Below are 26,083 nucleotides of genomic sequence, written 5' to 3'. Positions count from 1 at the left end.
TGATCGCTCATGTTCGCGCTTCCTTTCAGGGACAGACTGCTTGCAGAGGGAGCGGGTCGTATTCATGGTGTTATTCTCTTGCGAACACTTCAGATGTTTGTTTTTCAAAGCACATGTGCTCCTCACTGGCCGCGAATTGTTCGGGGTTAGAACAACCTTATTTGTTCGAACAACAGGCTTACTTGCACACTTTGGCGTAACCGTTGCTTTACTTGGAATGATTTTAGTCTCTGCTAGTTCTGATTTGATGGATGTATGTTGCACAGGGTCGCAGCAAGTCTTCCCCTTTCTCGGGGCTTGCTCTTTTCCAGCGGCCGCACCCATCACGCGGCCTGTACGGCTGTCACCATCAAGAGAATGAATCAGGATTGTGGTGACGTCATCTTAGCAACAAGGCACAGAGGGGTGACGTCATGAATCAGGATGTGACGTCTTATACAATAACAACGACGTCACGATGAATACATGTAACAGCCACTGCCGATTGTGTAGAATTATCAGTTCCACTGATAAATTCTTGGCTGTGAACAGTTTGATCATCTGTTGTAATGGGGTCCGCGTCTTCAAAGGAAGGCGAGACTTCTAGAACATCTGAATTAAGAAGGGGCATTGATTATGGTGCTGTGCAAGTGTATAGTCTTGATTCTGAGAGCGATACCATCGTCGAAGGATTTGTGAATACTCTGTCTACAGGTAACAGATCTATTGATGAGATTAGAAACAAAGATGCAATCTCTGATGTGACTCTCGTGGCAACCAAACCGTGCGTATCCAACGTTCATGAACAGACACCGCTGAGGAATACAGCCAAATTAGTTTTGGATAAAGGGGGCCGCCGTGCCTCTCGTTTTGGAAAGGATAAGTGTTTGGTTGGACTTGAAAACCATCGGAGGGTTGGATCCCCTCAGCTGTTAATGGCAGCGAGAGAAAGCTACGGCCATATTAAGGATGCAGCAGACCTGTTGTGGATGTCTCCGAGTCCAGTTCCAGCAGAAGGGAATATCTTCGCTGGTACGTCATCTAGTACTCACGAAACAAACAAAGGAGAAGTCACGAACCAGAATATATTCCGAGAAGTGTCAGACAAAACACTCAAAGTAAAAGACCCAGCAGGAATGTCAGGTCCTTTAAAGAATTGTGAAGCTGGGCATGTTCCTAGTTCTCCGTTACTGGATCATCACTTATCTGAAAAGAGAGAATCCGGAAGGGACAGAATTGGTTTGAATACCCCCCCACCTTGGTTGATGTGTGATTCATCTTCTAGTGTACAGCACAAACGTCCACACGAGTTGGACCACATCTTACAATATCCGAAATTGCCTTCATGTGACTATCCGATGGGCACTTTGCCAGAAAAGACCTTTGGTAAATTGGGGCCTTCACTGGGACCTCTGAGATATGGCAAGCTAGGACTACAAGGGGGAGCTATCCGAAAAGAGCTCGAGAGGGAGGGAATTCTCGGAACTGGAGCCGACGACCAGCAGAACCCGGACGTGGTCCTTCGCGAGCTGCGTCAGATGGGGATTGTTCGACAAACAAGCTGCGGCACCAGCTATGACCTTGATTTTGACGAGGACGCTGGTCCACACGCTGCTCGTGCATCAAGACTGCCGCCAATCGAAATCGAGGCTTTGAGGCGGAAACTAGAGGAAAAGGAAAAACGTCACGACGAGCAAGTGCGAAAGAATGAGATTGAGCGACAGGAGAAGGTTGAAAAGTTCAAGGAACGGCAGAAATCTGCCAAATTTCGGCGTCAGCAAATTCAGCAGAATCCTAGTGTGGCGGAGTCGCCGACGGAGGCCGAGAGACTGAAACTAAAAATGTTGGACATGGAATTACAATAATACTCGTTATCTGAATGGTTCCTGGGTCCTTACAAAGGTTTTGTCTGCTAACACATGCACTATTTTTATTTCTTTGGCTACCCTTTTGAAAGGGACTACAAAGACACGAATTGCCAAAGCTCCGCAAGTTCCATAATGAAAGAGTAAGTAGTTTGATGCATGACCGCTTAGGCTGGTTCCGGGATGTCTTTACGCTGCATCAACGTACACATTTGCTACACCCCTAAATGACCTTTCATGCTGCACTATCAATAATGCCATATTTTGGATTTAGTTTCCAAATACAAGTATAACTCATAAAAGAATAAAACAACGACCCTTGCAACCCTGTTATCATTATAGCTCTTAACAAGCCGGAATACTGCAGTGTTCCCATCGTATTGAGGAATCTGTAGTGTAACACCACGGAATACTGTCATTGTCCTCCGTCAAGCACCTGTTCCCAGCCTCCTCCATAGTGGTGATTGTTTTCATGTTGCTAGGCGAGTCGTTCATTCCGCGGTGTTCATGGGGCGTGTGGGAGTCCCATCGCTGACATGTCTTGCCGCTCTTGGTCACATTGTGCGTTCCTCTGTAGAAAGCCTTTGCTCCTTCAAACTGCACACACAGCTCACCTTGACGGACGAAACTGAAGGTTAGGACACATCGAATAATAAGGGAATGAGGGTTTTCTCCTGTCAACATGTTCATGAGTAAGTGAGTTTATTTTTACGCCGCTTTTAGCAATATTCCAGCAATATCACGGCGGGCTACACCAGAAATGGGCTTCACACATTGTACCCATATAAGGGATTTGAACCCGGGTCTTCTGCGTGACGAGTGAACACTTTAACCACTTGGCTATCCTACCGCCCCACATGTTCATGAAGGTGAGCGAGACAGGCTGTTTGCGGTTTCCAACAGTATTTCAGTTATATTACACCTACCAGTTTAACATCGGGTGTGTGAGATTAGGTTTTACGTTGCTTTTAGCAATATTCCACCAATATCACATCGGGGGGCACAATATATTGGCTTCACACGTTGTACCCATGTGGGGAATCAAACCCGGGTCTTCGGCGTGACAAGCGAACGTTTTAACCACTTGGCTACCCCACCGCCCCTCCACATGTCATTAATCTCAAAGTAAGACCGCCTTCGAGCTCTCGCAGAAAGAGAGGAACTTGAGTTGGTTCGGACGCCGATTACGTCATACCAAAAGACGTAAATGACTCAACTTATTGTTACCCTGCCTGGTGATGGGCCTTACCACTGGTAGGGAACTTGGTTACAGTGAGAGTGGAGTCTTTGTGATTTTAGCATCAGCAAGGGAAGGGTAAGGTAAGATAAATGGCCTGTATACCTACGAAATCAATATTACAAGAGTTGATATGTACGGGATTATTTTCGCTGATAAAACAGCCCATGCTTTATGATGAAAGGGGATAAACCCTAATTGGAACACTTTGTATTATTTTTACACTTCTTTATGGGGTCATTTGTCATAATATACCGATTATTTATCAAAAATTATTAATTTCATGACAATTAATGGTTTTACAAGATTATCGGTAGCTTTCTGAGCAACATAAATATTTACTTGTTACAGATGGGAACCTAATGTAAGTAACTGTGAATTCAACTCTCCTGTAATACTGATTTTGTAGGTATTCAGACCATTTATTGTAAAAAATAAAATAGTGCGTTTGGCTCAAGAGCGGACCGATGAATTGCAATCTAACTCAAAAACTAATAAACATATAATACTCAATGAAACGCTGATCATAATAAAAACGTCAGACCAACTCGGTGATTTGTTTGCAGAATTTATGTCCTAAAAATTAAAAAAGTTGTTTAACAAACTATCATTAAAATATTGACACAGTTCACTATTTGTTACGAGGGAGGAGTGCAGAAAAGGAACAGCCAGGTGTCAGAGAAGCACGGGCACAAGTGCCGACAAAGTTATTGATTCATTAACCTGTGCTGTGCCGTCTCCATCCTTTCTCGCACACCCGTCTATGTTAAAGTATGGGACGATCACCTTAGGGTTACGATCGCTTTGAGGAACGGGGCCCTGTAACCCATGCTTGTAAGAGGCGACTAACGGGATCGGGCGGTCAGGCTCGCTGACATGATCGATACATGTCATCGGTTCCCAATAGCGCAGATCGATGCTCATGCTGTTGAACACTGGATTGTCTGGTCCAGACACGATCATTTACAGACCGCCGCCATATAGCTGGAATATTGCTGAGTGCGGCGTAAAACTAAACTCACTCACTGTGGCATAGTTTTTCAAAGGCTTGCACCATAATCCCGGCAGACACCAAGACAAGCACAGACAAGTACGCGCGTTCACGTGTTGTACTTAATTTAATGGCCCTCTACCGTGACAGAAGGGAGAAATAAAACTGCAAAAACTACATAAAACCCTATTAATTAACATTCCTTCAGTTCACAAGATACTGGCACCATTAAGAGAAGATGTAATGAACCTGTTCTAAATTAGCACGGATGTATGTTCAGTCTTGAGAGGAGGGACTTACGTTCTAGACACTGGGTGGTGCCGTGGGCACAGACTCTTCCCCGGGGGCAAGGGTGAGCAGCACATGACCCGACCATAGCCTGTAAGTGAGAAAGAGAGAAAACATTGTTAATACCAACAACAAATCCCTTTCTCGACTAAAACACTTTGACGATTAAAACAGATTTAGTTATCTGGAGTTTTAAACAATTTGGTCTTATTTTTTTTATATTTACAATACAAACAGTCACTCGACTGTTTTTATGATTTAAAGTAAATGTAATTACATCGCTTCCTGTGATAACTAGACTCTAAGGTAAGTCTCTAAGGTAAAAATTAATAGTTTAAATGATAATGTCTAAAAAATAATAAATAACAGACATGAGTCCTTAGACTTGCACAAATCTCTGAGGTAAACAAATATAGTTTAACTTATAATTTATAAAAAATAATAAGCAACAGACTTGTGTCCTTGGAATAACGTACCTGGAGCTTGTATAATTGGCTAATTACACGATGAGTATTATATGTGACTAAAGATGGAACCGGTACCTCATTTCAGCCTCGAAACCTTGCAAACCTATGAGTTGTGTAAAGAATTTCGTTCTTACTTTAGGTTTATGTATGTACACTAGTACGTGTTAAGATTAAGATTGTAGATTGCAAACCCGCACACGAGGCATATCACCTAATTTGTTGAGGTATCAATTAAGTGTGCTCTGCTGATATACATATATGTATTAAGTATGCAAATTCAACATGGAATGCATCTGCCTTCATCTATCCGTTCTAGATATTCATGTATTTTACAGTGTAGGCAACAAAGAACACATGTAAAAATATGTTTCAGCATTAAAATATTGGCATCCAGATCGATATGACATGGCACCCAGATGTACAGGGTTTACGGTACAGGGCTCGTCATTCGGGATTGGCACATCCCGTGTTTCACGAGGTATTTCAAGAAGCGGTTACGAATTCGAGTTTTAATGTAGTTACACCAGGGTGTGTAAGATTTCTGTGGGAGGGACACACAAAGTGTTGTAGGTCTAAGACGTTTATCACTTAGCCAAACCAAACATCAGAGATGCTGACAAACCTAATACCGCAACCGGTTCGAACCTCAGTCGTAGGAGACCAGGCCCCGAGGTTATAAAAAAATGTTCGTGCTCAACTCAATTTCATGCTCAAATTCGTGCTCATGCTCAAAATCGCGCTCAGCTGAGTATCGTACTCAAGCAGAGGTTATAAAACGTTTTGAGCACGTACTCAACTGAGTACAACTCACACTCGGCTTGAGTATGCTCAAGGTACTCTTTGTTTATCACACAAGCGGCAATTTGGAACTCTTCTGTCAAGAAAGGTAAGAAAAACGACCCGGATGTTGTCGTCTGCTATATTTACAATGGCAACGGAGGGCGTGCCCGAGTTGAAGAAACGTGGGAAAGGATGGTCGGAGGCGGAGGAGGTTTGCCTCATACAAGAAGTGCTCCAGCGAGAGAAAACTCTCTTTGGAGACATAAAAGGGTGTGGAGTAAAGTCCATCCATCGACAGCGTACCGATGGATGGCAAGAAATCACAGACACCCTAAACGCGTAAGTTGTTCAACATCGTTCCATATTCTGTATTTACTGTTCCTCGAAAAGATCACCAAAGCCCTCACCACCCACTACCATATTTTTCCAACAATGAAAATAATAACAAATTATCTTAGTTTGTAAAGACAATAACATTTCCAAAAACGAAACAATTTCGGCGATCTATGCGACTGTTCATAATTTATGGCTACGGGGTGAGTGGTTGATGAATTTCTTGGAGAAGCATGTACAATGGGAATGACTCCCAAACCCCTGACCCCCAGTCAAAAACTTATGAATGGTCCCATTTGTTCATGTTGTTAACATTGAGATTATTGATTTATGCCTGGATCAGCTGTTCAAAGCAATGCCTGTATAGCTATGAATTTATTTACTGTTGACAAATGTCATTGTTAAATGAGATGAATATATATTGTGTGACCTGTATTGTGTGAAACTGTAACCTGTTCCCATACCCCACCCACAAATGTATACTACCCATCAAAAGTTTAGACTCACTAGTGTAAATGTTGCCACTTACTTCAGTCAACTGTGGAAAACTAGATTTTGCAAAATATACCATACTGTTTAAGGGTACTGTTTACACATGAACTGATGTATTGCAAAACAAATCCATAACGTTGAAAAAATTATTGTCATGAGTTCAATAAATGATGAAACTCAGTGAAAATTGGTGAATTCGTAACAAAACTTTACACCAAAATGCAGCTGTTCACATGCAAGATATCTGCACATTCTTTTCAGTAATTTGATGCATGATCCTCATGCAATTCATCTGAATAAGTTTCCCCCAAGTAAGTGGAGAAATTCATCTTCAATGTAACCACTTATATATTTTACACATAACATATTGTGAGTGCTTTAAGTGAGTCTAAACTTTTGATGGGTGGTATAATTATGTAACTGATCATTTGTGTGTGGAGATATCAAATTTGATAATAAAACTTGTATACTTTCAGTAGACACATCAATGCCAAACGAGAGACACTGGAGGTGAAGAAGAAGTATTTTAATCTGAAGCAAAGAGGTACTCTTTCACATTTGATGTAAATAGTAGTGGGTTTGTTTTTCATCCATGATTATGTATTAGGTACTTATTATTTAAATACAGAAAATGATTCTTAATCTCTCCATAACACATGAACACATGTCAACGTAAGGATCATTGTTTATTATTCAGATATATTCCAAATATAAAATATGTGTATTAATAAGTGAATTTAACCTGCAATTTGTTTATTGTAGCTAAAGCAAAGATCGATGGCCTCAAAAGGTCAATGACCGTTACTGGAGGAGGGCCTCCACCACCAGCACTAACAAGTGCAGATGAGGTGCTTTCCCAGTCATTGGAAGGGAGGCCAGGCATTCATGGCCTAGACCATGGCATTGACACTGATGGTAAGGAGTCTTTTTCCATATTTTTAAAGAATGATATCAATTTTGTGCAAACATTCAGATAATACTGCTGCCTGTGGTGAGACTTAAAACCTGGAACATTTTCATTCTGATGACCAAACAAGGAATAAGAAAAACTTTCTTGACACCACCATCATGGACAAATCAAGTACTGTCTGAGACAAATACAACAAGTACTATTTTTAAGACACAAAGCTTGCTATTCATGTGATCATAGTAAATAATACATTTGTGTATTACATCGATTTCAAAGCATTCAGGTAATGATTAATCTGTGTCAAATAATATATTTGAAGACAATTACTCAGTCATAACATTTGAAGGTACAGGTATTTGTATGTAACTGTAATAAATTGAAAAAAGTTAAAATAGCTGAAAAATACATTTTGCTTTCCTATTTACAACAGATGCTTATGCCTGTGCAGATGAAACTGACACTGCAGCAGAAGGTAAAACAAACATTTTATGGTCTCTGAATACTATTTACATGTAATACAGTAATATACACATCTCATGTATAACATGAAACATCTGTAGTACTTGCTGGATTGTTTCCCTTAAATTACATATTTCAAGAGCATAATTCCTAAAATCTCAACTAATAGTATTACCAATAACCTTTATTTTGTGAAAATATCAATTCCATTTATGTGAACAATATAAGTATACTGTCTTGGAAAAAGATAAGTTATCTTTAATTCCTTGAATGTGAAAAATGGTATTCATCTTTTACAGGCCCAGTAGGTGAAGAACCACAAGGTGAAAGGGCAGTGCCTCAACAGGAAAACGATTCAGATGGTACATTTGAAATGTTATACTAATATATGTAAAAAAAACAAAATATGAACTAATGTGCATATTTCAGTATTGTCAAAGTTATGATTACACAATGCCATTTAGAAAGTGGTCAAATGTAACATATGTTATATGTGGGATTAACCTTTCGTAGTAAAGTACAGATTCTAGTACCTTTTGGATTGAGTCCCATCCAGGATTGAAACCACACCCTCAGAGTCAGGCACCTAATCACCAGCACACGCGGTAGCTGAATGGGTTATCTGCGGCTGACTTTGTGTGCTGGCGATTAGGTGCCTGACTCTGAGGGTGTGGGTTCGAATCCTGGATGGACTCAATTGAAAAGATACTAGAATCTGTACTTTACTAGAAAGTGTAATCCCACACATAACTATATGTTACATTAATCAAAGTTACAGTTTGGTTACCATAATACAAGTGCAATACTAGCAAACAGTAACATATTTGCATGGAATATCATCCCAAGTTGTCATTTTAACAGAACGTATGATAGAACATTGTTAGATAATTGACTTTACACTAAACATATCAAATGTCTGTTTCATTATGCTTACAGTGATAAAAAAAAGCCGGAAGCAGAGAAGAAATCAAGCTGAGGCAACATATCACAACACAATAGAGGACACTAAAAGGATTAAACTTGAACAAAAGAAGCTGCAAATGGAAATTGAAATGTTAGCAAAAAATCAAAAGAAATTAGATTCCGAAATTCAGTTGCTCCATGTCAGATCAATATACTATCAACTTAAGATGAATGCCGAATTTGGAGTGTCATTGGAAAACTGTAAAACTGAAGAATAAATGACATCAAATTTTACTCAAGATTTTGTCTTACATTTTTAAGCAGAAATGTTTGAAATAGGAAAGTAAGAACTATTTCATCAAGAAGATGTAAATTGTAGTATTTCATCAGCCTAACCTTTAATTGAAACAGTATTTGCACCACTCTCCTGGTCCAGATGGTATTGCTGCAGAATTCATTAAGTCTACTAAGTACCATATTACTTCAGTTCTGTCAGTTGTTTTTAATAACATTTTTGACAGTATTGTATTCCCTCTAAAGGAATAGTGTTACACAATGTCAGCTTTATTCATGTATTTTTAGGGGTGACAATAATTTCTGCAGAGCAATATTACGTGCACAATCAATAAAAGGGATATAATTGTAATGAGGCAATGGCAGTATGATTAATGATTGAAAAATGTCCGAATAATGTGATGTCTCACATCAGCTCCATCATTTTGACCTGTAACTAATGGTACATAATTGTCATTAGCATTTGGTGTTGGAGGCACAAGATTTTCTTCATTATTAATTATATCACCCCTTTCAATCCCCAGATTGTGTAAGACAACACATGCAACAACATAGGTGACTGCATTCTTAGGTGTGGCCCGAAGCTCATTGTGCAGGCACTGAAACCGCCTTTTCAGAATGCCAAATGTCTGCTCAATGAGCACCCTTGTCCTGCACAAAGAACCATTATATCTCTCCTCAGCACGATTGGTTGGGTTCAGTAAAGGAGTCAGGAGGAACCAACGACATGGTAACGACTGAGTCCCCCAGTAGAAAGCCAGTGTACTGTCCTTAAACAAAAAAAAATTGAAAACTTGTAAAAGATGACAGCATAATGTATGAAGCGAAAAAAATTGAAAACTTGTAAAAGATGACAGCATAATGTATTAAGCGAAAAAATTTGAAAACTTGTAAAATATGACAGCATAATGTATTAAGCGAAATGTGTAGATATAACATATGTGATATTTATTTCAGATATTAAGAATTGCAATGCTGAAATTATACATATTGTGTGAAATAACACTTTCTGCTGGAATACTTATATTCATCTTGATTAAAGACAATGTTTATCATAGTATATCAACTGAAACTCAATAAAGTATCTACTACTTTCAGAATTAATCACTATACTTTCACTCTACATATTAACCAATAATAACAATAACATTATTTGTAATATTTTGGCATTATATGTAAAAAAAACATCAACTATATCTTGCTTTTACTTGCACAATACTGTTAGGTAAATGTTCTGAAATATAGGTTACCATTTTCAAACAGACGGCACAGTGTTGATGTCCGGAAGATGCGGCTGTCATGCACTGATCCGGGCCAGCTGGCGTTGCAACTGGTGATTTTAAAGTTTGCATCACAGCACATCTGTAGGATTATAACAGAAGAGAAAATTTAATATCATCATTCCAAATGTACATATCAGAAATCACACCCAACACCTACACCATCTTCGAACGAACCCTAAACTCATTGCGTATTGTAATTATGTTATTCATATCGATAGTTACCTGAACATTTAGGGAATGGTAACCTCGCCGGTTCACGAAGTCTCCCTCGTTTGCAGTCGGCCGCTGTATTCGGATAAAAGTACCGTCGATGCACCCAACGACATTCGGGAATCCTGCAAGTACAATATATCATAGTCTCACAATAGATAGCATATTTTATTTTTCAGTTTTAAAACAGTTTTCATTCGCAACCAAAGCCCCAGATTAAAATCATCGTTAAATTCTAAGGGTTTGTTGTTATCTGTGACACGTCCTCGACCCCCTGACCCAATACACTGGCCAATCAAAATATCACTGACGCGAACCACACCAATGAAATCATTTATGTATGTTTAGATTGGGAAAACCCCATGTACGTACCTGCAATGTTGCCGAATGCCTCCTTTGCACGAACGGCGCCCCTTCCAACTGGAAACTGGATAAAATCCTTCGACAGTTCGGCTATTTTTACTGACACTGCCCGTATACATCTGCCCGCTGTTGATCTAGAAATGTTGAGACTGTCCCCAACCAACAGATGCATAGCGCCTGTCGCCAAAAAAGCGAAGGCAGAGGAGTAGTTGCAACAGAGGTGGCAGTGAACAGTTCCGAGCTGTGTGTATGGGTAAATCCAGAAGCCCAAGCAAATATATTATTGTTCTTGGTCTAAAACGATACCTCTCAAACACTTCATCGACTCCTAAATCTTCGAGCGGGTTCGTGCGATCTCGGAACACTCTCGGTACACGGGATGTCCGCCGAGCTTGCCGAATCTGACGCAGGTGAGCTGCCATTGTTGACATCGAACTCAGCGTTGAGCACGGTCCAGAGCATACTTGAGATCATAGCATTTCATGCTCAAGTTGAGCACGAAAACGTACTCAGAATTTTCAATAACCTCCATTTACCGAGTCTGAGTTTTGAGTTGAGCACGAAACCCGATTTGAGCATGAGATCGTACTCAAGAAAGTTTTATAACCTCGGGGCCAGTTTGCGTTATGAACTCATTCTCGTTCTACTCTTGTAATTTCACTCAACATCTAACGTTTGTGTTTATGTGTTTATGGACAGGAGTGTTTGATGAGTTTCTAATATCCGAAGACCGCCTCCATGGTGTAGTGGTTAGAGCGTCCGCCCGGAGAGCGGAAGGTCGCGGGTTCGATCCCCGGTCGCGTCATACCAAAAGAATTTAAAATATGGTCTCTGTCTGGCGCTCGGCATTAATGGGTAGAACAAGGACTGGTCGGCTCCGAGTCAGTATAAATGTGTCTGAGTGGGGTATTCATGCTTCACTGCGGCATGGTATCTCAGTGAGCTAGCACTATAAAACCAGCTTAAGTCTGGGCTAGTACAAGCAGCCGCACATACACATACACACGCATGCTCGTCGTCATATGAGCGACATATTCTCAAGCACGACGCAAAACCCAATTTGACCTCACCTCACCTCTAATATCCGACGTCCAAATATTGAAAACAATATCAGATCGTTTCATGTTCCATACCAAGAGGCAAAAGGTAAATCAATGTTGAAAATAATATCATTTTTCAAACTATTTTCAATATCAAAATACCAATGTTGAATCCATTTTGAAAACAATGCCAATGGGCAGTACGGATTGAGTGTTAAATTTCAACATATTCTCAAAACATAGAAAGGACAGTGTTTTGGAAACATTGTCTGATGGCATGACCTCAGATATCTGAAGACACAAACATGTTGAGACATCGCTAATTCAATAGTTTTCAATGTGGAACCCGCCGACCACCCAAATAACGTACTAAAACATCAGTGGATGTTGGGATTGTTTAAAATGGAACGTTCACTCTTGCAGATCCAACTGTGGTATTTTCGTTATGTTATACTCACGTGTTAACACCGTTGTCCTCTATTGAGACGTGACTGTCTCTTATCGTATATTAAAATATTGACTAAATATCTAGGTGAACGAGTGAGTGAATGAGTTTAGTTTTACGCCGCTTTTAGCAATATTCCAGCAATATCACGGCGGGCTACACCAGATATAGGCTTCACACATTGTACCCATGAAGGGATTCGAACTGGGTCACACATTATACCCATGAGGGGAATCGAACCGGGTCTTTAACGCTTTAACCACTAGGCTACCCCACCACCATCAAAGTGAACGAAAGTGCTGAGCACAATAGATTCAGTGTCTGTCTTGTCCTTGGTAAAGCGCTGCAGTATGAAGGGCTGATAGACCATCTTGGGCACGTGTACGGAACTGCATGGACACGTGTCTTGTGGTAAGTCTACCTCTCAAACAGTGTACCTTAACTTCAACCAGCGTTCGAAATAGTTACTGGCCGGCTAGCCAAATGCTAGTTGATTGTGAATCGGGCCAGTAACATATCGTTAAAGCTATCCCGACTGGCTGGCTGAAAATCTCAGATAATTTGTTCATTATTTAATGCACATGAAAGTTCCGTGATATTCATTATCTCTTGTCAGACGAAGATCGCTATATTTAAAAAATGTTAACAGCGTTGCGCAAAAGAGGATCGGAACCATTACAATACATATGTAACGTGCAACATCTTCACTTACCAATATCATACCAATCATGATCGATGTGCATTCTGATATTGATATTTTGCAGGGTCAGTGCGGTATGATGTTGGCTAGCAACATTTTGACTTAACTGGCCCTCCTGGCCAGTGACATTTCAAAATTAATTCATACACTGGGCTCCGCTCCTTGATTGTGTAACGGAAGAATGGTTGACAATACATGAACCATCTGTACTTTGGGTACAGGTAATTTGCACCTGAAAGCCTCCCCATGAACTACTATATGAATAGTTCCGTGTTCAGCAACCCACGCTTATCGTAAAAGGAGACTGACGGGATCCGGTGACAAGACTCGCTGACTTTGTATTCGTATTCCGTATATTGATGCTGACGATTGACGTCGACAACGGGCTCAGTTATTCGTTCCACGTCGTTATCAAAGACATCATGGTTTAGATGTTGTATACTGCTCAACATTTCCTAAGGATCACACCTTTGACTTCAGATGACAAATTTTGTCTTTACCAAACGTTCAGTAGTATATATGCCACACTAGAAGAACAGGGTCTCGATCCATAAAGCGTTCGTAACGTTACGACCTATCGTAACTCCATTCTACACCATTGACTTACGAATAGCGTAATGCTACGAACGCTCTGTGGATAGGGTCCCAGGAGGTAGAGTAGACAGTCATATTTGTGACACGTTGTGGAGTCGGGAATCTCAGTGTTTGCCCTTTTTGATATTGTCATCGTTCCAGAACGGCGAATTCCTCACTTGTTGCAGCTGTTCCGCACAGACTTACGGTGTCAGTTATTTGACGGGCCCAGGTTCTATTACTTCCAGGCCTCAGTGATACAGCTGTAAAATTTATGATTGTGAATAAAACAATATTCACATACGAGCGGATACCTATATTTCCACCATAGTCAGTGTGGGAGTATGGTTTTCCGCCGCTTTCAGCAATATTCAGCAATATCACGACAGGGAACATCAGAAATGGGCTTCACACATTGTACCCATGTGGGGAATCGGGTCTTCAAGGTGACGAATGAACGCTTTAACCACTAGGCTACCCCACCGCTCCTGTTTCTACCGTAAGCTGAAGATCTGACACATATGATAAATGGTAATAAGTAATGTAGAAAACTATATGACTGGGTCATGATGTATAGAGAATCTCACCCAAGTGTCTACTGATATCAATTATATCAACACGAGTTGATAAAGTTACAAATATCCGAGGCTTGCCGAGGATATTTTTACCATTATCAACGAGTGTTGATATAATTGATACCAGTAGACACGAGGGTGAGATTCTATTTATCATAAAAAATCATTCTTCATTAGTTTTTATTGAAAAATTCTCAACACTGTATTATCATTAGACTTGCAGTGCAGTGATGTCATAGCATTGTGATATCATCATGTTGAGACGTCATAGCATTGTCAGGCATTGTACAAAATCTACTGTCAAAACGATATCTCCTAGGAGAAATCATATGATCTTACACAAGCGATATCTCCTGTGGAACCCAATTTTTCGATGATAAATCTATATATAAGTTTGGGACCCTTTTTGACGGACATATTGTTTGTCACTCTTTCTTTGGGGTCTTCGGAAGTGAATAGGGTAAATAATTTATACAATCGAGGTAAGTAGCGTAAGCCAAAGTGGTGGTTTAGTTTGGGCGAGACCTCCATTTATAGTTTTTAAGAACAGTGATATTGACCGTCATCTTGATATTGATTACCTAAACACATTCGACGAAACGTCTACTGGTCCTGATTGGGCTGTAAATTACCTGATTTTTGCGTCAAAAACGTGTAAACAAAATGAAAATTCTAAAACATCAGTGTTGACACTTCCTTACGCCTTTTAAGCCAAAACGTACCAATAACACGCTGAGCCCAAACACTGTGGCCAAACATATCTAGGATTTAGAATGCATGCAAAACTAGAACTTGACTGTTAGAGTATGATGCAGCTGAAAGAGACCATGACCTTACGGACATTCTGTGGCATCCGTGTCAAAGGTAGTGTGTCCAAGAGTTGGAGCCAAAGTAAGGGTTGATCTATAACACTAATTGTGATGTCAACATCGAGGAAATTCTTGATGAAAAAGGTAAAATGTTAATTAGATCAACGCTGAGGGGAAAGAAAAAGAAGTTAAGAACTCAGATTTGCTCCCCAAAGACCGCCAAGATATATTTCCAGTCATTAAGTGAGTATCTCTTTGTTACAACACCTTGGTTCCATTTCCTCAATGTGGAAAACGAAAAAAGCCTGTGTGTATTGGAAACAAATCCACTGTTTCTGTAATTAAAAGGTCGAAGCTTGTACGACAAGTGCTCCTAAATACAGGATCTGTTGGGGTGGTCACAGCACTTCTTACGCAGGTGTGGTCTCGTCAAGAGTTTGCACATAAGGTTTCACATACTGAGACTAGGCTGATTGTTATGGTCATTCTTTCATCTATGAAATTGTATTTTTTAAAACATAGATGTTCTTTACCCCCAAGCTCATAAATTATCAGTAGAGCTTCATGCTTCAAATCCTCGTCAAGCGCCATTTCCCCTATCTGCTGTTCCTGTTCTTGTTCTTGTCAGACACATGCGTCACAATGGTTTCTTTCTGAACTTTTGTCTCAAACAGTATTCCTAGATAGTTCATCAATGACATTCATGACTTTGTTGTTTAAGGTCACTGGCGGTTGCATCAAAACAAGCCAGTAAAAAAGAAAAGAAAAACAAGAACATATCGACTGATTTGTATGCACAACAAGAACTCATCTTTTCACACATAGACTGCATTGAATTTGTGAGCATTGGTAATTATGTGTAATTGAGATGTTTCTTAAGATGAAGCTCTTGGTGTTGAACATGTCCCATTATTTATTCAGATGCACCAAACCTATCTACTGAGTAATATAATACGTATATGCCTAGATGGAAATTGAAACGGTTTTCATGTGTTTTTTTCTCTTTATTTCGCCAGCATACAACTCTCCTCTCTTCGCTGGTGTTATACAGCTTTCAAACGAACAGGTTTCAAATGAGATTATTGAAACAGAAGAGGTGTCCATCCACTAACCTTTCAGCGTTAGTCTCCGTATCTTGGTGGAACGATGAATGTGGAAAGGCCAACAGCACAAGGGAAGTGACTTGGAATATCTCCCGCGTGCTCTAATGAAGTTCAGAGACAAAAAAACGCGCTTAGGTCAACCATATTGCTAGAACTGGTTCCCCAAACTGTTTAGATAGTTCAACGAACTGTATGAAAATCAGTTTTCTTATAATATACTTCATCTGAGCTGGAAGGTAAAATCTGAATAACATACATCTCCTCGCCAGAAGCGGATGATTCGTGTTAAAAAGTGTTAAAAAATGCCAGATTCTGCATTTTTCCTCTTTTGACAGCTTTATATTTAAGTACTGGCATTCTGGTATAGTTCCGAAGGCCGGACTACATGTCATACCCATGTCTACTCCCATGCCTACTCCCAAGCCTACTCCCAAGCCATGTAAAGATCCCTCTCTTATCTATAAATATGTAAACGGTTGTGCAAGGCTACAGACAGAAGTTCGGGAGTCAACGTAGGACTGAACCATGGAGTGGGCCCAGGAGTGGACCTAGGACTGAACCATGGAGTGGGCCCAGGAGTGGACCTAGGACTGAACCATGGAGTGGGCCCAGGAGTGGACCTAGGACTGAACCATGGAGTGGGCCCAGGAGTGGACCTAGGACTGAACCATGGAGCGGGCCCAGGACTGCACTCTGGAGAAGATGTGAATTCTTTCTAGATATTGAAAAGGCATACAGCATTATTTGGCGACAAATATATTTACTAACTGTTCACAGATGTTTTGGGGTGGTGTCGCATAAACGCATCGATATTGTGATGGTTGAGTCTCGTGTAGGTGAGTCTCAGGTGATATCAGGGTGGTGCGCAGTTTGAATCACGTGAGGTCCACGTCTGACGGAACAGGACTGGGTGCCATTTACTATAATGATCTCAAATATGGAAGGCCACACTATAGAGGAGGAATCATTGTCTCGGATTCAGCAAAGAGGTGAAGAATTCAGTTTTCTTCTTTCGGAGAAAAAGACTGACACAATTTCTGCTCTTATCTGAAAAAAGGAACAAACATATTCGCTCAGCTGACAAATCTCCAGCTGGCTGGGCGTTGGTCAAGGAGCTGGAAGGTTATGACATCGCCTCTGATTCAGAAGAGGGACATAAGTTTGAGAGGGCGGAAACCAGGGACCCGTTTCACAGAGCTCTTGTAAGCTAAGATCCCGTAACTTTTCTCGTAGCATTTGTACGTCCTATACTGTAACATAGGAGGTACGAATGCTATGAGAAAAGTTACGAGATCTTAGGCTTACGAGAGCTTTGTGAAACTGGGCCCAGGGCTCTCGGAAAGCATAGTCGAGGTCGTGGCAGCCGGTTCATTCCAATTTGGTCTCAAGTCCCACCGGGTGAGGTCAGGTCAGTTTTTCAGCGCGACACTTCTCAATCAGCTAATGATCAACCTTCTCGTACAGGACAATGCAAACTCCACAGTCTTTACAGCAGTGCTCGCCTGTGAAGGATATGGCCACTGGCGATCGTCCTGTCCAATTTACGCAGGTCGCCAAGGTACCGCCCTCCCACCCAGGCGACAGTTGAAGGACTGTACACGTCTTGCAGTAGTATGTGGCGCCGACGTTTAAGACCCCTGTATCAGAAAGCGCGGGACGTGTAAGGTTACACATTTTGTATCGGTCCCACTGGTGATATTTCGTTTCGATTTCAGTTTGTCTTTTGCAGTTGACGTGCCATGTGATCAAGAACAAGTTCCTAACTTATTTATAAATTAATCCAATATTTTTATTGATTAACTATTAAAGTTTTCTTCCTTGAGTGTTTCAGTGGATGACATGGCCTGAGGGACTGGTTATCGGAGACGTTGAAATACGTCACAGTCCTTCAAGAACTCAAGTATCACTCAAGCTATACAGACGCTGGTTACAGGATCCGTTATAAAGCGGCTTTGTGTGTACGCGTCATGCATACTTCCGCTGTAACAAATCTGCCCCGTTAGGCGGCCGTGGACACCGTCCATATAAAATCGTTTTGAGTTTGTAAATATCTTATGTTCGGTTGAGTTTAGAATAAGAACATAACAGCTTCTCTTCAAACAGCAACAGAAGTTCAATTGTGAACACAGGAGTGAACCCAGAACTGAACCAGGATTGAAATCAGGACTGATAGTAAAACCAAAAGTGAAGGCAGGACTGAACCCATAGTAAAACCAAAAGTGAAAGCAGGACTGAACCCAGGACCAAGGACTGAACCCAAGACAGTACCGAGGTGTGAACCCAAAAATGAAACCAGAAGTGAAATTTCCGCCTGAAAGGGTCATTCAGGTGCGTAATGGGAATGAACTTAACAAGGAAGTATTATTGACCGGATTCTGTTTAGTGTAATGAACAAAGACATCCTTTACATGTTGATGCTAAGCCATTTGCAGCTGATGGAACATTCTGGGAACGGTTTTGTCACTTTCAGTTTGTCAGAACTAGTGTTAATAAAATAGTGTTAAAATGCAGTGAATGATTTAGATTTAATATGGGTTTGAATTAGGGGTGACTGTTGAGGGGGAAACAACTATTGCGATAGCGATAGTCTACTGAAACATAATATTGCGATAGCGATAGTCTATAGCGGCCAGCTTTTGCAATATTTCGATGTTCGATACATCGTTACAGCACTAGTCAGAATATCAGTCGTCAACAAATTACTACATGCGTTGAATTAAAGGGTCGTACATTGGAAAATATACCAGCGTTTTATTATTACGACTGAAGATGCACATGGTCAAAATATTCATGCAACCGTTAAAAGAATGTAATCGACTACCTGAAGTGCATGAATCTCCTAAACAAAAAGGAGCCAATATTACCTCCATGTTATACAGGTGTTTTTTGTCAATACCCGTTTTTATCAACACTTGACATTTGCAAAACCTGGTTTCATCTCGTCAGGTTTACAGTTCTGACATGCCTTTGTTACTTCCGCGGAAACAGATATTGACCAGATTACTTCCTGAAGTTGAAAACAATGGATAGCTATAATTCAGCATCTGATGTATTCTATGACTGAGTTGTTGAGTATGGCGAATGTGGAATGGCAAAATCTCGTTTGTCAGGTGCGTGCAGAAACTTACAACACAGCATGGAATTTGGCTCTCGTACCTAGTGGATCAATCTCCTCAAGCTTCGCAAATGTTGTAAACTTAATTCAAGTGTTAAAAAGAATATGGGAATTGCTTTTTCTCAGGAGTTTCTTATGGGCGTTAGTCAGAGCTCACACTCATTTCATTGATCCTCAATGAGTAAAGCGTCGGCTTGTCACACTGTAAACTGTCATTCACTATCCCATGGTCCATTCTGCTTTGGTATTCAAGATAACTGTTGTTTTCATCTGACGTATATATACTACTGGAATACGGTAACAGTGGATTATTTGATGTTATTTCATTTTTAATGCAAAAAGATAATAACATGATGTGTGGTGTTTTCCTTATAGAACACTGTTTAATTATTGACAGGATAATATCGAAATCTGTATGATTTGACACAAGGCATCGTGACACGCCCTTAAAGAGACGTGTCAAAAGTCAGTTCACAAATTCAGTATCGTGTGTGTTCACTAGGGGTGGGTATTGCAGAGAATATTCATATTGCGATATATTGCGATGCGAAAGCATGTATTGCGATATGCATTGCAATATATTGCATGAAGTATTTTTAAACAAAAAAACTACTTATAATCGAGTTACTGCTTGATTTATAGAGCAGAAACACAACAAAATCACTATGCTTGATTAAGCTTTAATAACAAATTTTAATCATGATTAAATATAAATGTTAATATTATTTGGCACAAATGAAACAAGGAAATATCCGAAGATTTCCGAGTGTTACGAAATTTTCCGAATGCAAGTCAAAATACCGGTTTTCGATCAGCGTATCGCAATACGTATCGTTTTCATGTCAGAACCGGTAAATACCGGTAAACCGGTTATATTGCGAAGCCCTAGTGTCCACCACTGGTGTTGATGCAGGCTTGACAACGACGACGCATAGACGACACTAAGCTATTGGCTACAGGAATGTTGTTCCATGTCTGAACCAACGCTTGTCCTAATTCAGCTAAAGTCAGTGGCTAATTCTGGGCTTGACGTAAACGTCGCTCCATTTCATTCCAAGCGTGCTTGATAAGGGGACAGGTCCGGAGAAATAGATGACCAGGGGAGTAACGGAATGTTCTGCTGTCTGAGGAAATCTGTCACAACACCAGCGACATGTAGACTGGGCATCATCTTGCTGAAGCGTGAAGCTACGTCTCTGTCCTTGAATGAGCGGGTGCACATGAGGTCCAATGATCTCATCCCTGTATCGCAGACCTGTCAGATTGCCATTGACAATGCCAAGTTGTGTCCGGCCATGAGATGCGATGCCTCCCCATCCGGTATTCGAACCCGCATTCTCAGAGTGAAGCACCTTATCGCCGGCACACAAACCCTCTCATCCTCCGCTGTATTGTGCTCGCGATAAGGTACCTGACCTTGAGAATGCGGGTTCGAATCCCGGGTGGGGACTCAACCCAACAAAAGTACGAGAATCTGTACTTTACTGAGAAAGTGTAATCCCAAATATAACATACGTTACATTTGACCACTTTCTGAAAGGCATTGTGTATTTATATGGGAATGCTTTCTGCTCAGTAGTTTAAGTGATGTGACCCTAGTTTTCTTGTATTAATATTAACATTGATGCCTTTTGCGCGATGTAAACGCAACATGTGGAAAAGGTCGATATGCTTGTCGTTTTTGAGTTTCCCAAAGACTACATCGCGTGAGGGACATCTTTAAAGGATCACAGAAAACACTTCAGGCATTTAAAAAATATCAAAATGTCAAAGTAACTTGGAAAGCTAAACACATACGATTTTGGTATGAAACCCACCAACAACAAAGAAATGCTATACAACTAATAAATCAATATAAATGAGTGCAAAGTGAATATAATGGAGTGATAGTACAAATGTCACTTACATTGCAATTAAATGGCAGGAGACCATATATAATAGTAATAGAAATATAGTGAGAGAAAATATTATTCATGTAGCAGAAACATTGGTCAAGTTTCCAAAGTAGGCTTGTGCTGGATATTCCGGGTGAAAAATACTCTATATTCCATAGCTGGTGATGATGCAATGTGACATAAGATAGAAGCACTTGTATACACTCTTTTCAAAAAAAAGAAACACACAAGCCATTTTGGAAGAATTTATTGCGTTAGTTTAAGAGCAATTCTTTCATGTAATTTCAATGGTAAACTGACTGACTGAGTTTGGTTTTACGCCGCTTTTAGCAATATTCCAGCAACATCACGGCGGTTCAATGGTAAAACGACAAAGGGGTCGCCAACACAACAGCAGCCTTTATTGTTGTGTGTCTGTTTACTTGAGTCCACATGATGGCGTCAAAGTCAATACTATGTATGGCCACCATTGGCAGCAATTACTGCTCAGCACCGACTCGGCATAGACTGAACAAGTCAACGAAGTCGCTCTTGCGGAATTCTCCACGTTTTTTTGCAATGCGATGGCCGGTTGTGGAAATGTCTGAGGCGTGTTTTGACGTTGACGTACACATCCATCGAGTTCATCCCATAGGTGTTCTATCGGCTTTAGATCTGGTGATCGGGAAGGCCATCGCAAGACATTGACGTTAGAACTGGCAATAAAAGCGGACCGTGACGCGTGCTGTATGTGAAGTAGCGTTGTCATGCTGGAACATCTCCCCTTATCTTACCTCACACATAAATGCCGTTTTCTGATTGGCTGAGCGCTCATCTCTTATTTTCAATGTACCCCGCTTACAAGCGAGTAACATTTTAATGTACCCCGCTGTCAATGGCAACTCATTTGGTACTTCGTGGTAGTAATTCTTTATCTCGAACATTGAATCACGTAATGATGTACGGAAATTACCGATGTTTTGCGAATGCAAATCGATGGAAGGGAGATTACTCTAAATCTGTTTATCTTGTCAGCAAAATCTAGCGATGGCTACAAAAAGATTTGTACCCGTGCTTCAGACATTTCAAAATTAACATATAGGTGTTCGGTAAGATAAATACGGGCTTAGGGAACATAAACAAACATCGAGGGTACAGCAACAGACATCGAGGGTACATCAATCCATGCCCCCCTCGTGACCAGTGAACAACTTATAATGTGACGTGCAAGGACTTCGTTGATGTCCTGATTTGCTGTCAAATTCCCCTGAACCACCACTAAATCAGATCTTTGTGAGCTGGATATCGCACCCCTACACTATGACACTCACTCTACCGAATCTGTCGATCCGTCGAATGCATTTAGGGGCAAAACGTTAATTTCTCCGACGGTAAACACACTGTCTTCCATCTCGACGGTGAAGAAGAAAATGTGGTCGTATCCCCACTTCACGCAACCGATTCCTGACAGTTTGCTAGGGAATTCTTCTCAAACCAGGGATGCGTCGTGCAGTCTCCACGGCTGTGGCAAGACAATGACGCAAGTGAACATCCCGGTAACTCTTGGGTGGACGATCCTGGGTGGAATTGGTCTGCAGGAAACGATCCCAAAGGCGAGATATGATGCTCTGGTGAACGTTGAAATGTCGGGCAACTGCAGACAGCGACGCCCCAGCTTCAAGGCAGCCTATGGCGATGTTTCGATTAGCGGCACTCAGTCGTAACATGATGATTTCCTCTTTTCCAGGCAAATAACGAATGACAAAATTAAATTTTTATAGTGATCGACACCGCGTGCTTTCCGCTTGCTTGCAAGTGCATATTGCTTTGCATGTTTCTTGGTGACGTTTTGGAGAATATTTCTTCAAATGCTTCTAAAACAAGGGAAAAAGTTAAAATTGCCGCGTATTGGCGCTGAAGCTGTTTACAATCACACAAATATGACGTTATGGAAAGAAATAGTACATTTGTATTGTTTTTGCCGCAGCTACATGAGTCCAATGTTCTCAAAATCACCTATGCGTTTCTTTTTTTGAACAGTGTAGTAGAAAAACCTTCAAGAATGTTCCCTACAATTGTCAATTAATCTGTATCAACTCTAGAAGATTCCAGACTCCACTTACCTCCAAAAGCATAAAAATGTAATAACTTCCACACAACCGATTATATTAGACAGTCATTCAATCCTGACAACTAATTATTGCAGAAATACACAGTTGTGAACTTCTGTGCTGAATCTCAACAGCAGGAGAAGCAAAATAACAACGTTGTTTAACATTACATTTCACTGTCATGTGACTCGATATTGATCCAGGATTGGAATGTATCTCGTACCTTAAAGGTAAGCTAGAACACATACCAGTTTTTTTTTGAAGTTAAAAAGTCAATCATGACATTGTATGAATGTTGTTGTCATGAAAGGATGGCTTGTGAATATTGGACTAGATAAACCATTTCATGGTCAACGATGATACGCAAATGGCCTTGACAATGTTTAACCATCCGATTCCATTTTGGTCGGCTTGTAGACAAACATGTAATACAGGCCACTTATTCTGAAGTAACATCCGTAGGATTTGAAACACATTAACTCCTTGTGCTACTAATTTCTTGGGTTTTCACCGTAGCAAATTTTATATATTTGAAGTAGAATTAAAAAGAAATACTATTGCCAATAATTTTGTGTGAGGTTGCAGGTGGGCCAGTAGTCTAAGACCCCGCACTTCGCTACACAGAGTTGCGCCCCTTTGGCTTGCCTGAAACCCGTTCCTGTGGGTTCTAATCCTGGTTTGCACTATACCTTTCCTCTAAACTAGCAAGGCAGTTGCATCACTTCAGGCTTTGTTTTCGGGTTGTTTTACGCCGCACTCAGCAATATTCCAGCTATATGGCGGCCGTCCGTAAATAATCGAGTCTGGACCAGATAATCCAGTGGTCAACAGCATTAGCATCTATCTACGCACTTAAGATATGATGACATGTGTCAACCATGTCAGCCAGCCTGACAACCCGATCCCGTTAGTCGCCTCTTATAGCAAGCATGTGTTGCTGTAGATCAATTCTAACCGGGACCTTCTAAGCTTCCCACTTTAAGCTGAACCGAGGTGATGTAACTGGAATAATGCTCGAAGCGAAGTCCTGATTTACTGAACTGCCGATGTCATGACAGGACTGATATGCACCAGTTTAAGTCATAATAAAAAAATCTTTCGAGGTGAATTATATTGCAGAATCTGTCCTTTAGTGGGAAAGTGTGATCGCAAATAAAACGTGTTACATTTGACCTACACTTTCATATTGACATTGTGTATTCATATATTTTCGTGTCTTTCGAACAATCACTTTAGGTGGTTAAAACCTGAATTGTGTTTCCAGAAAACTGTGAAACATCACCGGACCACCAGGACGGCCAATCCAGGAGGTTTTTAAGGTAATATGTATCCCACAGTACTACCTTGTCTAGTCACTGACAAGTGACGACAGTGGTTCCATACCTTGTGCGGAGGAGATGGCTACGATAGAACATTGATGAAAATGGGATCGGATTGTTGCTATATTATCTGGCCGAGATGGGGATCGAGTTTTAACTGTATTATCTTACTTATTTTGGTAGCGCGTTTTTGATCATCGTTGATGATCTTACTAAGACTGGTTTCAGGTTGTTGCTATGTATCGTGCTATGAAGGGGATCGGATAGTGACTCTTTTATGTTATTTTGGTATCAAATGGTTGCTTTATTATCTTGTGAGGAGCAGATGAGTGTTGAGTACCATGTCATGACGAGGGTCAGGTGGTTGCAAGAGTATCCTGTTTAGTGGGTGATCCTGAATACGCTGTATATATTAACGATAACATTTGTTTCTGTACCGAATGTATAAGGCTGTTTGTTGTTGTTCGAGTTCAGACAAGCCAGTGATTGGTGTAAACTACTAAATACTAAATAGCAGGTATACAGTCAATTATCTACCCTCAACTATGACATTACCTGTGGAAAGCTTTCTTTATTGGCGTTAATCCATCCAGGTGCGTTGACTACCTTTCCAGGTGTTGTAGTCGATGTTTCGTAGTTCAGCTCGCACGAAGACGTCGCTGTGTCGTAGTTGAAGGAGGCACAGATAACATCATACATGCACTGCATGGCACAGTGGTACTGTGTACGGGAGGACTTCACAACATAGGTGGAGCCCGATAGACGCAGCTTCTGGAACACACTGCCGGACAGTCTCTCTGAAAGTTCGGTGCAGGTCATGACTACTTGAGTGACACACAGAAACAAAACTACCACAACAGTTATCACCTTTTTCATCGTTGAATTTGTAACAGGGTGGGCAACGGTCAGTAATGCGTTGAGTGAAAAACACCTCTCTATAATAATTGCAAGAAAATGTCAGTGTGTTTTGCAGCTATCCATAACACTGCACAATTATGGTCCAGAAACACTGTACTGTTTTCTTCTTTTACAACGCTGATACCACTTAAGCATGCATTGTGTAAGAAACTCTCAACTTTCTCATCTTGACTCAGCGTTGTCCATCAGTCAATTGCTTTCCAATCAAGAAGCTGGACGGCCTGAGCATCTATTGAGTTCGCCGTGTAAAGAATCTTCAAACTATATCGATGTTTGAAGTTTGTCTTGGATGCCTCTTTTGTCAAAGACACGGCGAATGATGATCTCAATTCTTGCTCAGTCACAAACTGAAGTGTGTCTTGCAGCCAACAAAAAGCCAGAAATACATATGCTAATGCATGCAATGGAATTCTGTACCATGACGGATCTATAGGGTATTGTTTAATCATTGTGAAGTGAAGAGACGACGTCTTTGTTAGCGGATATCTACCATGAAGTTTTATATTGACATTTGATTGACTGGAAGCCTGCGTGTGTTCAATATTTCACCATTAAGTAACAAATTTATTTTTTTTCATGTGAAACGGGATGCAATTACGTTTTTAGGGGGAAACAATCAACACAGTTCATGAATTATTTACATTTAA

At 40.7% G+C, this 26,083-nt stretch overlaps 2 protein-coding genes and 1 pseudogene across 2 annotated transcripts; 1 reads left to right on the top strand and 2 right to left on the bottom strand.

Annotated features, from left to right (window-relative positions):
• Nucleotides 1-2,185: 2,185 nt before the first annotated feature.
• On the bottom strand, nucleotides 2,186-25,854 carry LOC124275586 (apolipoprotein(a)-like). The gene is made up of 3 exons (XM_046711176.1): nucleotides 25,074-25,854; nucleotides 4,373-4,451; nucleotides 2,186-2,458 (listed from the first exon to the last, which is right to left on the bottom strand). Exons 1-3 carry the CDS (start codon nucleotides 25,392-25,394, stop codon nucleotides 2,190-2,192), a joined length of 669 nt encoding a protein of 222 aa, XP_046567132.1. The 5' UTR covers nucleotides 25,395-25,854; the 3' UTR covers nucleotides 2,186-2,189.
• LOC124275583 (myb/SANT-like DNA-binding domain-containing protein 4) lies at nucleotides 5,494-8,998 on the top strand. Its single transcript, XM_046711174.1, has 6 exons — nucleotides 5,494-5,946; nucleotides 6,909-6,976; nucleotides 7,195-7,347; nucleotides 7,773-7,814; nucleotides 8,101-8,163; nucleotides 8,738-8,998. Exons 1-6 carry the CDS (start codon nucleotides 5,732-5,734, stop codon nucleotides 8,980-8,982), a joined length of 786 nt encoding a protein of 261 aa, XP_046567130.1. The 5' UTR covers nucleotides 5,494-5,731; the 3' UTR covers nucleotides 8,983-8,998.
• On the bottom strand, nucleotides 8,971-11,434 carry LOC124275582 (annotated as a pseudogene).
• Nucleotides 25,855-26,083: the final 229 nt, after the last annotated feature.

This window comes from Haliotis rubra, unplaced genomic scaffold (assembly GCF_003918875.1).
Source record: "Haliotis rubra isolate DU_JTF1 unplaced genomic scaffold, ASM391887v1 Scf20, whole genome shotgun sequence".
NCBI classification, from domain to species: domain Eukaryota; kingdom Metazoa; phylum Mollusca; class Gastropoda; order Lepetellida; family Haliotidae; genus Haliotis; species Haliotis rubra.
The sequence above is the reverse complement of the archived record's forward strand: the minus strand, read 5'-3'. Positions and strand labels throughout refer to the sequence as shown.

What these genes read in the sequence shown, in the direction of transcription:
- LOC124275583 (XM_046711174.1), top strand. Translation starts at nt 5,732, where the DNA reads ATGTTGTCGTCTGCTATATTTACAATGGCAACGGAGGGCGTGCCCGAG. An exon ending in TTTTAATCTGAAGCAAAGAG is followed by an intron (nt 6,977 to 7,194) that starts GTACTCTTTCAC and finishes TGTTTATTGTAG; the next exon opens with CTAAAGCAAAGATCGATGGC. An exon ending in ACAGGAAAACGATTCAGATG is followed by an intron (nt 8,164 to 8,737) that starts GTACATTTGAAA and finishes TTATGCTTACAG; the next exon opens with TGATAAAAAAAAGCCGGAAG.
- LOC124275586 (XM_046711176.1), bottom strand. Translation starts at nt 25,394, where the DNA reads ATGAAAAAGGTGATAACTGTTGTGGTAGTTTTGTTTCTGTGTGTCACT. An exon ending in ATAAAGAAAGCTTTCCACAG is followed by an intron (nt 4,452 to 25,073) that starts GTAATGTCATAG and finishes TCTCACTTACAG; the next exon opens with GCTATGGTCGGGTCATGTGC. An exon ending in CACCACCCAGTGTCTAGAAC is followed by an intron (nt 2,459 to 4,372) that starts GTAAGTCCCTCC and finishes TCGTCCGTCAAG; the next exon opens with GTGAGCTGTGTGTGCAGTTT.